Genomic DNA, 12,657 nt, shown 5'->3' with positions numbered 1-12,657 from the left:
ATCTTTTTGTGTCCCAACACATGTATTGTCGACAACGAATCGATGAATGTGACCATCAGGCCAATGTCTTGTTCGAAACAGAACCTAATTCCCAACATTGCATGTTTTGTCGCAAACAAAAAAAATGTGGTATATGCGACTATATAGTATCAATAGGTCTTATTTTTTCATTTCCAAATTCATATTTTAAAAAATGTGTATTAATATGCATGCTTGATTTAGAGCACATGTATAAGATGTGGTCTTGGTTATTGACACATCCTGATCCGAACCTGCATCCTGATCCGAATCGTGTAAATGACACAATTCGGTTATACAAATGACACTGCATGTAATTGACACTATTCTATTATACAAATGACATTAAGTATAAATGACACTATAATATTGTAAATGACACTGTGTATAATTAACACTATCAGAAGTATAAATGACACTTCATGTAATTGATACTATTAACATTAAACTGCGATTTTATTAAAAAAGAAAAAACCTAAAAAAAACCCTTGAAAGCACAAGAAAAGCAGACTAAGGGCCGAGCCTCATTAAAACCTTTTTACGGAAAACTCAAAGGGAAAAACCGTAAAAAGAAAAAAGAGTACTCGTCTACAAGACGAAAAGCAAGAAGGAAAGAGCGGAAGAGAAAGTTTCCGGAACTCCGACCTAAGCATCGTCCCCAAACAATCTCAGCTCTAACCCAACGAAAACCAAAACCCAAAAAGCTCGGAAGGCAGAAAGGCCGGTGAGACGCCGTCACCAAAAAACTGCCAACCTCAAACGAGCCCAGACCCAAAGAAGGGAAGCTACACGACCGGTTATATGTCGTCGCCGTAAGCACCCCACAACCCACAACCCAACTGACCTCACGAAGAAAGCAGAAAGGGTAGCTACCCGGCCGGTTATACGTCGTCGTCGTAAGCACCCTACTGCCGAGAACACCCCGAAGGAAAAAAACCAGAGGCAAAAAGTTTTGGCCGGTGAGATGTAAATGACACTATAACATTTTAAAATATTACAGTGTCATTTATATAACCAAATAGTGTCAATTATAGGCATTGTTATCTGTATAACTGAATAATGTCATTTACACTATTTGGGTCAAGATGCAGATTCAGATCAGGATGCGGGTTCGGATCATGATGCCAGTCAGGGTCAGGATGTGGATCAACCCGGTTGTACTCAAGTTTTTGTGAATGTACGAAGTGAAGGGTAGCTCTTAGTTTTTATTCAATATGGATTTATATGGAATACTTCTTCATTCATATTATTCAATATGAATTTATATGGAATACTTTATTCGTATTGGATTTAAGCCCGCCTCGCTGCAGATCTATGGGACTTAAGAGGCTGCTAGCGATTCTATGTCGAGCTCGGAGGATTTGTGTAGGGCGTGTGTTATGCACTGGCCCTTAAATATATTAAAATTTTAGAATTTTAGTTTTAATTTTAACTAAATGTAGCTTCACTTTTTATAGTGTGCTACACATTGTAGAGAAATCTGTACTCTTCAATGCGTGATTTAATACAAAATTAACTTAATGTAACTTCTATCTTCATAGTCCATTGCACATTGTAGAGACACATACTTTTGGATATGAGATTCAATACAAAACAATTTAATATAGTTTTACTTTTTATAGTGCACTAAACATTGCAGAGAAATATATACACTTTTCGGTGTGAGATTCAATGCAAAATCAACTTAATATAACTTCCAAATAATTTTAATTGTAATTTTTATTTTTTAATTTTTTTAATTATTGTTTTTTTAATCATCATAATTTTCAAATTTGCATTAATTATTGTAATCTACAACCGCCACTAAGAAGATTTAATCGAGCACATTTGAGCACCCCACCCGCATGTCGCTGAGTCGCTCGGCATTTTCTTTTTAGTTTTTCAATTATGTAAATTCGATTACTTATTGCTTTTTTTTTTTTTTTTTGTAAATATTTGATTTTAGCACTATAGTAGTTCAAATTTTGTAACTTTAACTCACTCGAAGCTATATTTATGGCTCCACCTATGCAGCTACTTCATCTTTACACTTCTGCTAGCTTATCAATTTTAATTTCATTGCACACCTCATCTGTACATTATGAGGAGTTAGTTCGATATAATGTAAGTGTTTGGATTGCAAATTTCAGTTATACTCATGCATGTGCTTTTCCAAAGTTTTTTTTTTTAGACTACTTCTATGTACTATAAATTAATATGGAACCTATTTGAAATACTTGAAAAAAAAAAGACGAGAACTTCGATCATTTGAAGGGATAGCCAGATACTAATTAAATTGATTTTACTATTTATTCTTTAATATTTCATTTAAGCTCAATATTTTTTTTTTTTTACTTTGTAGAATCATGTCCACCCCACCCCCAACCTCCCTTTCCTTTAGAAGACAACAACGACATAGCCTTTGACGTAAGAGAATAGTCCATATAATGATATAAATAATGTGTAAGCTCTATTTGGGAAAACTCATAGTTCCATTAAATCTAGCAATAGTCGAAAATAATGTCTAATTAGCTCCATTTTTGGGGAACTCATAGTTCTATTAAATCTAGGGGTAGAGACACTAGAAAATATCTACTCTAGTGTAACACTCTGGATGATTTATGATTATCGACTTTTCAATAGATTTATTATAGGGGCTCATTTATTTGAATGTCGAATCGATTCAATCAGCTCAAAAGTTAATCACAATTTTAATACGATTTGATTTATGGAACAATTAATTGACAGTAAATTAATTTAGTTGCTAATATGTAGTAGTAATTGTTACAAATTGATCTATCCAAGGGTTAAGCAACTACAAGATTGATGGTACGATTAGGAACACATTCTAATTTCTGTAAAATAGTTTTAAATTACCGTATAGAATTATAAGGGTTAATTGTATTATGAACTTTCTTTCACACATTTTGGGGTCTTTAACATAAGTAACTTTTTATAATTTATGCAGCAATGATCCAATTTTTGGTCGAGCCCAACTGACGTGGCACAAAATTTGTGCAATAGGCAAAATTTGAGAAAAGAAAGTATAGATACTGATACTTATTTCTGTCACGCCAATTTGACCCATCAGAAAGTTACAAGTTCCACAAGTTATAAAAGTTAATTTTGTGCTCAATTTAAAGTCATGTCGCCAACCATAAACGTGCAAAAGTCTTGTTATTAATTAGATAGAATCTTCAAAACTACTTAATAAAGATGTATTGTTATTTATATTTAATTTTTAAATTAGTGGTCATTGATTATTGTGGTTGATTAATTCATAATAAGAATCTACAACTTTTTAAAATTGTACAGTTATAATAATAAATATATTTATCAAAATTAATTACTTCCTCCATCCCATTAGCAATATCTTATTACTTTTGGGTATAAATTATAAAAAAAAAAAAAAAAAACAAGGCCAATATGATCAGTTTCTCACTACTTTACAAATTATTCATCAATCATTTTTTTTAGAATTATAAGATGTATGTATATAATCAGATAAACAATCTGCACGCAGGCACACAAAGATGCAAAAAAATAACTGCATGCAGGCGGAAATACTATCCACACAAAGGTGAGAACACTATCAGCACGCAAGCGTGATTGAAACCAAGATCTCTCGCAATGGAGAGTATTTTGATGCTTCAACTTTGTCACTTGAGCTAGGCTCTCATTGACACTTTTGGGCATTAAAGATTAAAGATTAAGAAAAGTGTAGTTAGTTTATAGAGTAAGTTGATGAAAGATATTTAAGGGTTATTTTAAAATGAGTTGGATGCATCATTAATACTCCCTCCCTTTCATTACAAATGTTTCATTCATTTTTTGGCAATATATTCTCTATCTATACTTAATATTTAAATAATTTCCACAAATCCACTTTACCTACTTTCTACACATTTCTTAATCTTCGTGTCCAAAAAAGTAATGAGACATTTGTAATGGGACGGAGGGAGTAATATTTTAAATTGTTAGCTTTTTATTAAAAAGGAGTATGAGAAATTAGTAGTCGAATATTCCAATTTTTAATATAATAGTAATTGAGACATTAATAATAGGAAGAAGAGAGTCTTATATAAGAACAAAATCTATTTTTATTGTAAATAAATAAAAAATTAGAGAAAGGAGAGAAAAGAGACGAATAGTAGTACTAGTACATGTCTGAATGATAGTCTGGTATATATTGCAGTAGTATTCATTCTTCAAGTTTTTACTATTACTGCATCACTGATTCACTATCAATCAATCGCCCATGGCAACCAACCTCGAGCAGTAAAAAACTGCACCTAAAAAAACCCAATTACAATAAACAAAAAATATGCACATTGAATGCTCCCATTTCTGCACTGCAACTGCAACTGCAACTGCGCCATGAGGCTCACCAGATCGCTCCTCCGCTCCTCCTACTTCTTCCGCCGCCGCCGCCCCCGCTCCCGGGCCTCCCCCTTCTTCATCACCATCGGCAGGAAGAGAGGCGCCGCCGCCGCCGATAACCCCGAGCCCTCGTCGCCCAAGGTCACCTGCATTGGCCAGGTCCGAGTCAAGTCGCAGAAGAAGGTCAAGCAGTACCGCCGCCGCATCAACGGCGAGGCCAGTTTCCGCAGCGCCGCCGAGCCCTCGTTCCAGCACCAGCAGCGCCGCTCGCGCCGGGATCAGCGCTGGGTGCATTTGCCCAGCTGCTCCGCGGTCTTGCGCGACTTGTGCTGCTTGTTCCGCTGCTGCACCTGCTCCTGCAACTGCTCCTGCTTTGAGAGGAGACACACATGGAAAGGATGCGGGAGCTGGTGGTGCGGCGGCGGAGAGAGGAGGAGGGAGATTGAGGCGGCCAGCAGCGGCGGAGATGAGGAGGAGGTGGTGATGTCCGGCGGGAATTCGAGAAGGCATGTATTCGATGATATTGAGGTTAACGGCGACAGGATTGAGGTGAAGGGGCGGAGCTTCTTCGATGGAGAAGATGGATTCGCCATTTCCATACCTCCCAAAAATGCGCTTCTGCTAATGAGGTGCAGATCCGATCCAATCAAAATGGCCGCCATCGCTAACCGGATTAGCTCCGATGCAGCTAGGTACGAAACTGTCGCCATTGAAGTCGATGACAACAATGATGATGATCAAACCACCAGCTCCGATGAAGTGTACGAAGTTCGAGTTTTGGAGCAAGAAGAGAAAGTGATGCTCAATCAAGACAAATTATCATTCGTTTGCAATCAAGATAAAGTAGAGGAAATCAAGCAAGAATTTCATCAAGAAGAAGAAGAAGATGAAGAGGTTGAATCTAATATGTCCTCATTCGAAGCTCTTTTAGAAACAGAGAATTGTGAAGATTGCGAGATTAAACAAGTGGAAGCAAAAGCAGAGGAAAATGATGAAAATGGGGATCCCACCGCCGTTGAAGAAGAAGACGACGAGAAGCAGGAAAAGGAGGCGGCGGTGCCGGCGCCGGCATTGCCTGAATGCTTGCTGTTGATGATGCGCGAGCCCAAGCTGTCAATGGAGGTCTCTAAAGAAACATGGGTTTGCGCCACCGACTTCATCCGCCTCCATCCCGAGCGCCCGCGGAGGGCCGCCGCCAAATCCGCCGAGCCGCCGGTGGTGAAGAGGAGGGCCGCCGCGGAGAAGCCTAAGCCCCGAGTTCCGCCGCCGCCCAAGAAGAACGACACGCAGCCGGCGCGGTCGTCCTGCTCGCTGCCGGCGGCGTCCGCGGCTGCCGGAAGCGAGCGGAAGCGGGTGGGCGCGTGCGAGCTGACAAGGTGTAAGTCGGAGCCGATGAGTACGGCGGCGGCTAAGCTGATGCCGGAGGCGGGTTGTTGGAAGGAGAATGTTGAGATGGAGCCGCACAGGCAAGCGCCGATCGGAGTCGGCGCGGCGGGAGTCGGCTTCTGAGCTCAGATGTGAGGAAAATAAATAAAATTCGAGATTATTATTTTGTTACAGTTTAGTGTATAGTATTTAGTGCTACTACTTCCAAGTCATAGTTTCTATCTGTAATTTGTAAATCATTTTTGTTAAATTTCTTATGTTTGTTTCAATGTTTTAAATGATACTCCTCGTTACTTCTTTCCGAGTTTTAGTAATATCACTAAGAGATGTGTCCCTTAACCCTTTTCTTTAGATTATGTTTCACTGATAGGGATGCTTCCCCATAAATATATAAATTTGTAGTCAATTTATAAATTACACATAAATTTAATTTGACTATGATAATGTATAGATTTTTAATTTATTATGATTTTCATGACATAACATTCCGAAATTGAAATATATTGTCATACCAAAATTAAAGTTCATGTACAGTTCTTAAATTGACTAAAAGTTCGTTTAATTTACATGTCAATAACCATCATCAACAATATCAAATCGACTTTTCTCATTTCAATATTTTTCATTTCAATTTATTTTTGTTGAGAAAAGCGTCTATGCATTCTACATGTTTATATTGGATTGTTAGTTGATAAGTCATTTGAGAGGTCAACAGATGAATAGCTATGAGAAAGATGTCAACTGATGGGTCAGCTGAGTATGTTGATCTATTGACAAAGGCTAGTCAGTTTACAGGTTAGTTGGCTGATGGAGTTTGCACAACGGTCATTCTGTTACCCACTTACTCTCTTAACGGCTAGTTTCGATGACATTCTCCGGTTAAAAATATTACTTAAGTCCAGTACTTTCAATGCATTCCTTACGTGAGAATTCTTTTATTCAGTTTAGATTACGATCGAGATGAGCAATTAGAATAGAGAAAGAAGAAAAAATAGTAGTCAACGTTCTTGGCTTGAGAGCTACGAGTTCTTTCCTATTTAGGAGAAAACTGTGTTATTGTAATTTTCGTCGAGTTAATACATCTATCGTTTCCCTCCACATAGACATGGGCTTTATAGCCGAACCATATGAATATTGTTTGTTGTTACTATTTTCTTGAGTGTTATTCTTTCTTGATAGAGAATTGGAGTTTTTTGGTGGTCAAATCCTACAAGTGGCGCTATATAAGTGGAAAAGTTTATTGGGAAGAATGATTTATCATTGTGAAAAATCAAGATGAAAGTTCTCCTAATTCAATAAGGTATGTACGATGCACTATGAAGCGATGGCGGAGGAGAGGCTTAAGGTATTCGAATGAAGAAAAGATAATAATGATGGATAAGAACACAGTGATCATTCTCTGCCTTGGAGATAAAGTCTTGGAGGTATCAAGAGAAAATATTACGGCTGTAGTGTGGCGAAAGTTGGATAACTTGTACATGACAAAGCTCTTGATAATTGCCTGTACTTGAAGCAAAAGTTATATCCGCACAAGATCACTGATGAGAAGAACATCTTGGATTAATTAGATGACTTCAACGAAGTAGTTGATGATCTTGAGAATATTGAAGTTACTTCGAAAGATGAAGATAAGGTTATTCTATTATTGAATGCCTTTACCTAAATCTTATGACCATCTGAATGACGTCATGCTTTATGGCAAGAAAAACACTATCACTCTTGAGGAAGTTCAGAATGCACTCCTATCCAAAAAATTACAAAAACTGTTTGAGTCAAAGATGAAAAGTTCAAATGAAAGTCTGAATGTAAAGGCAAAATAAGGAGAATGAAAGAATAAGAAGGCTGAAAATTTAAGAAAACTAGGACAGTTCGAGCATAAAGATGATAAAATGAAAGCAAGAAAATGTCATCATTGCAAGAAGCTAGGGCATCAGAAGGACTGCTATGAGTGGATAAAGAAACAAGCCCAAAAGAATTTCAATCCCGATCATGGAACATTGTGATAGGGTAGAAGTGTTGAAAGTTCAAGATTCAAATCTAGGAGATGGGTAGATTCTTGATTTTGGTTGTTATTTCATATATGTCCTAACAAATCTTGGTTCTTTGATCTACAATTAAAGGATCTTGGTTCAGTTATTCTAGAAAATAATCAAGTTTGCTCAATCAAAGGAATGAGATCCATCAGAGTGGAAATATATGATGGATTTGTCAAAATCTTATCTAAAGTCGGGTATATCCCAGGCTTGAAAAGAAATTTAATTTCTCTTGGATTACTAAAGTCTAAATTAAAGGCTATGAATTTAAAAAGGAAATTTAATTTCTATTGGATTACTAAAGTCCAAAGGCTATGAATTTAAGTCAGTAGAATCAAACATGCATCTCTTTAAGAATTTCAATATTGTTCTGAAAGGAATAAAAAAGAAAGCCTATATTACCTAGTAGTCAGGGCTATAGTTGGAGAATATGAGATTGCATTTAAAGATGAATGTAGATTATGGCATGTTGGGCTTATCTTATGCTCTTACGGTTGCTGAAGACATCAGTTACCATGAGCTAAGAAACTACAATGAAGTTATAAGCTGCTCTAAAAGCAAGTACTGAAAAAGGGCTATGGAAGAATAAATTGAGTCTTTGATGAAGAATAAAACTTGATAAACCTACTGATCAAAGGTGTGTTAGTTGCAAGTGGATTTATAAAAAGAAAATTGAGGTTGGTGAGAATGAAAGTGTTAGATACAAAGCCAATTTGGTGGCTAGATGATTTACACAAAATGAAGGTTTTGATTTTAATGAAATCTTTTCACCAATGGTCAAACATTGTTCCATCAGGTTGCTACTCGCTATTGTTGCTCAATTTGATTTCGAACCTCATCGCCTGGATGTTAAAACGACTGATTAGAGATCTAAAAGGAACTATCTACATGAATCAACCAAAAAGTTTGGTGATACTTGGGTGTGAATTTATTAATTTAAGGTGTGTTTGCTTAAAAAGTCAATATAAACAAAGTCCTAAGCGATGGAATAAATGGTTTAATGATTTCATGCTTAGTGTTATTTTCATATTATGTGTCTACGACATACGTGTTTATCCGAAGATGGCTGCTACTTCCAGCCTAATATATCTATTGTTACACGTAGATGATATGTAAGTTGCTAGTAAGTCCAAAACAAAAGTGGATAAAATAAAACTAGCTTTAAATTATGAATTTGGTATGGAAAATCTAAGCAATGCTAGAAGAATATTGGATATTGATATTCAGAGAAATAGGAAAGATGGAAAGCTAATGCTCTTTCAAGATTATTACACTAGTAAAGTTTTAAGAAAGTTCAATATGAATGAAGTAAAAGGAGTTAGTGTTCCACTAGCACAAGATATCAAGATGAAATAAGCTCATAAGCCTAATACTAAAAAAGAAAGGAAAAATATGTGTAGAATTCCATATGCAAATGTGGTGGAAAGCATTATGTACACTATGATCTTCACAAGACCTGATTTAACACATTCTATAACTGTAGCTAGTAGATTTATGGCAAGTCAATGAAAAGTTCATTGGGAAGCACTGAAGTATATCTTGAGATATATCATGGTATAATGTTTGAAAGAAATATATGATTGAAGGAGAGACTTTACGTTGTTATGTTAATTCAAATTATGCTTAATATACTGATACAAGGAAATCCCAAACTAGCTATGTGTTTATTTTGTTTGGGTGAGCTAGAGGTCAGTATTGAAATCCGTATTGGTTCTTTCAGCTACAGAGATTGAATACATGGATGACAACAATGGTGTTTAGGAAGGAATTTGGTTAAAGTATATTCTACAAGAGTTTGATCTTTCGCAGAAACTATTATTATACTTTGTGATAATCAAAATGTGATTCATTTGATAAAACATGAATTATTTCATGAAAGATTAAAACATAAATATGTCAGATTGCATTTTGTTAGAGACATCGTTGAAATAGAAATAGTTCAAGTGGTAAAAGTCTCAACAAGAGAATGCATTAGACATGTTGACCAAGGCGCTTCATGTTGTTAAGTTTAAGTATGATCTTAAATTGATAGTGGTACCTCTCTTAGTGAAATATTGTAATTTTACTGTGGTTTAGAAATGAAAGGGAAAATGTAAGTATAGATGAGGAAGCAGTCAAGGTGGAGATTATTGAGAAAACGGCGTCTGCGTCATAGATGTTTGCATTGGATTGTCAGCTGATAAGTCAATTGAGAGACCAACTGATTAATAGCTAAGGGAAGGATGCCAGTTGATGGGATCAATTGGACGTGTCAATTGAGTTGAGTTTATCGGCAGAGTAAGTGATAAGCTAATGGGTTAACTAGGTATTAGTTTAGTGACATAAGTTAGTCAACTGATAAGTTAATTGGTTGTTGAAATTTGTGCAATGATTATTTTATTAGTCTCTTAACGACTAGTTCTGTCGATGTTCTCCAATTATAAATATGAGTAAAGTGCAGTACGTTCAATGCATTCATTACGTGAGGATTTTTGTATTCAGTTAAGATTACAAGAGAAGCAGATAGAAATTAAAATAAAGAAAGTGGTAGTTAGTGTTTTGACTTGTGAGTTACGAGTTCTCATCTGTTCAGGAGAAAAAAGTGTTATTGTAATTCTCATCTATTCTCATAGGCGTAGATTTTATAACCAAATCACGTAAATCTTGTGTGTCATTTTTATTTTTTGAGTGTTTTTCTTTGTCGATAGAGACTTAGAGTTTCTTGGTGGTCAAATCCTAACAAGTATATACAATATATAAGCATTTTTTTTCAGATATAAAACATAGAGGGATTGTTGAGCAACTACTATTCAATAAGGACATCTTCAATGGGCAACTCTATTGTACAACAACTTAAACACTAAAATAGTGCAGAATTTCAATTTTATCTCCATTAGTATGTTCTACTATTATACAACAAAAAAAATATTACTCCCTCCGTCCCATAATAAGTGGCCACATTCTTTTCGGCACGGAGATTAAGAAATTGAGTGTTATATGTTTTAATAGAGTGTGGCCTACAATTGTTGACCAAATTAGTGAGTAATTGTTGACTTAATTAAAGTAATTTTGGCATTTTTAGAAAGTGGCCTACAATTGTTGACCAAATTAATGAGTAATTGTTGACTTAATTAAAGTAAACTTTTGCCATTTTTAGAAAGCAGCCATTTATAGTGGGACAGACGAAAAAGGAAATGTGGCCACTTATTATGGGACGGAGGGAGTACAAAAAATACTTTTCTATTCTTAATTAATAAGTTAAATTATTGTGACTAATGCAAAATGAATACTACTACTACTACTACTAATAATAATAATAATAATATTATTATTATTATTATGAACAGTGCCGTTCAATATACAATGCAATATTATCTATTGTACCAAAATGACGCGACATAATAGCACAATATTGGAGCATGATTTAAACTCCAAAATAGCATTTGGAGTACATTTCTGCATGTGTAGGTCAAAATTATATTTGTGGGTCTGAATTCATATGTTAAGGTCTAACCTCTAAAATAGCATTTGGACATAGTATAACCTTTTACATTCTCAAGTATTCTTGTGGGTCTCTGAATTGTCAAATAAATAAAATTTTCAATCAAGTTTGCAAATTCATATAATCATATACTAATTTTCAGAAAATTTTAATAAATTCATCACATTTTTATTTGTAACGGTCATTTTAGTAAATTAATTTCTTAGTAATTAAAAGGTTTTGATATAATAGCATGATCAGTCTGCTAGTGAGACAATCGAAGCGTGCCTCAGACTACGACGGAAATAAGAAATTTATAGAAATATGCCTATATATAGAAAGGAGTTCAACTAAAAATCACTGAATAAAATAAGAATGAAGAATCATTTTCAACCCTTCAATCATTAAGATCTACGATGAATGTATCATTTTGGTGGATGAACCGAATCCTGAAAGAAACAAATTTTTTATTTTTTTTCGAGTGCATATATATAAGGTGTGGTTCCAATTTCAAATTTCTATTTTCCAGCGAAATCAATCATATATATATAGCTCTTAGATATAAAATAGGAATAAATTTACATTGTTTATCTACTCATAATCTAGCGATTGAAATTTATCTTAGAGAAATCATATGTAAATGTGTGAATTATATGTATAACGCGTATAAATTCGCTGTGTAAATGTCTGAATTGTGAAAAATAAATTTTTCGCTATCTATGAGACTCAAACTTAGGACCATGAATTCATCCAACATGGTGATGAATCAAATGTACATCTTCATGATCTAAGGGCTTAGAATGGTTCAAGTTTTATATTTTAAGATGTATTTTTATTTTAACTCCCTCGTGTGTGTGTGTGTGTATATATATATATATATATATATATATATAGGGTTGAGATCAATAAAGAATCTCCTATGTATAAAGAATAAAGAAATAATCTGAAACATTCATTCCATGAATATTAACGGACAGATCTCATCTAATCATTCATATTTTTAATAGATTTTTATTGAATAACCATTTGTGGAGGGGTAAATTTGTAACATATTTGTTGAAATTACTCTCTTTCCTACCACCACACCCATCATTTACGGGATTTCTAATATCAAGCAGTGATTGTGAGAATCAATATTCATACTAATAATTATTGCTAGTTTTGTGATTTAGGTCACGCCATCTCCCTGCAAAAGCACGCCGGCAGCCACTGCACCGCACTGCGCCTTCTCCAACGTCGAGCAAAGAGACAGCAACGCCCATGCTGCGTACTTCGTCGCGAGGCCAGATAGGACCGGCGGAGGAGCACCATGGTTACCAGTTCTAATATATGTTCGAAATTTGAACCGAATCATGAGATTTCTTTTTTAGTTTTTTGTTCAATTTTTTTTGTTTGGGTTTT

At 35.2% G+C, this 12,657-nt stretch overlaps 1 protein-coding gene across 1 annotated transcript; it reads left to right on the top strand.

Moving 5' to 3' along the window:
• The first annotated feature begins 4,182 nt into the window (after positions 1 to 4,182).
• On the top strand, positions 4,183 to 6,060 carry LOC131012439 (uncharacterized). Its single transcript, XM_057940394.1, has one exon. The coding sequence runs from the start codon at positions 4,333 to 4,335 to the stop codon at positions 5,884 to 5,886; it is 1,554 nt and encodes a 517-aa protein (XP_057796377.1). The 5' UTR covers positions 4,183 to 4,332; the 3' UTR covers positions 5,887 to 6,060.
• Positions 6,061 to 12,657: the final 6,597 nt, after the last annotated feature.

The sequence above is a fragment of the Salvia miltiorrhiza genome, chromosome 2 (genome assembly GCF_028751815.1).
Source record: "Salvia miltiorrhiza cultivar Shanhuang (shh) chromosome 2, IMPLAD_Smil_shh, whole genome shotgun sequence".
NCBI classification, from domain to species: Eukaryota; Viridiplantae; Streptophyta; class Magnoliopsida; order Lamiales; family Lamiaceae; genus Salvia; species Salvia miltiorrhiza.
The sequence above is the reverse complement of the archived record's forward strand: the minus strand, read 5'-3'. Positions and strand labels throughout refer to the sequence as shown.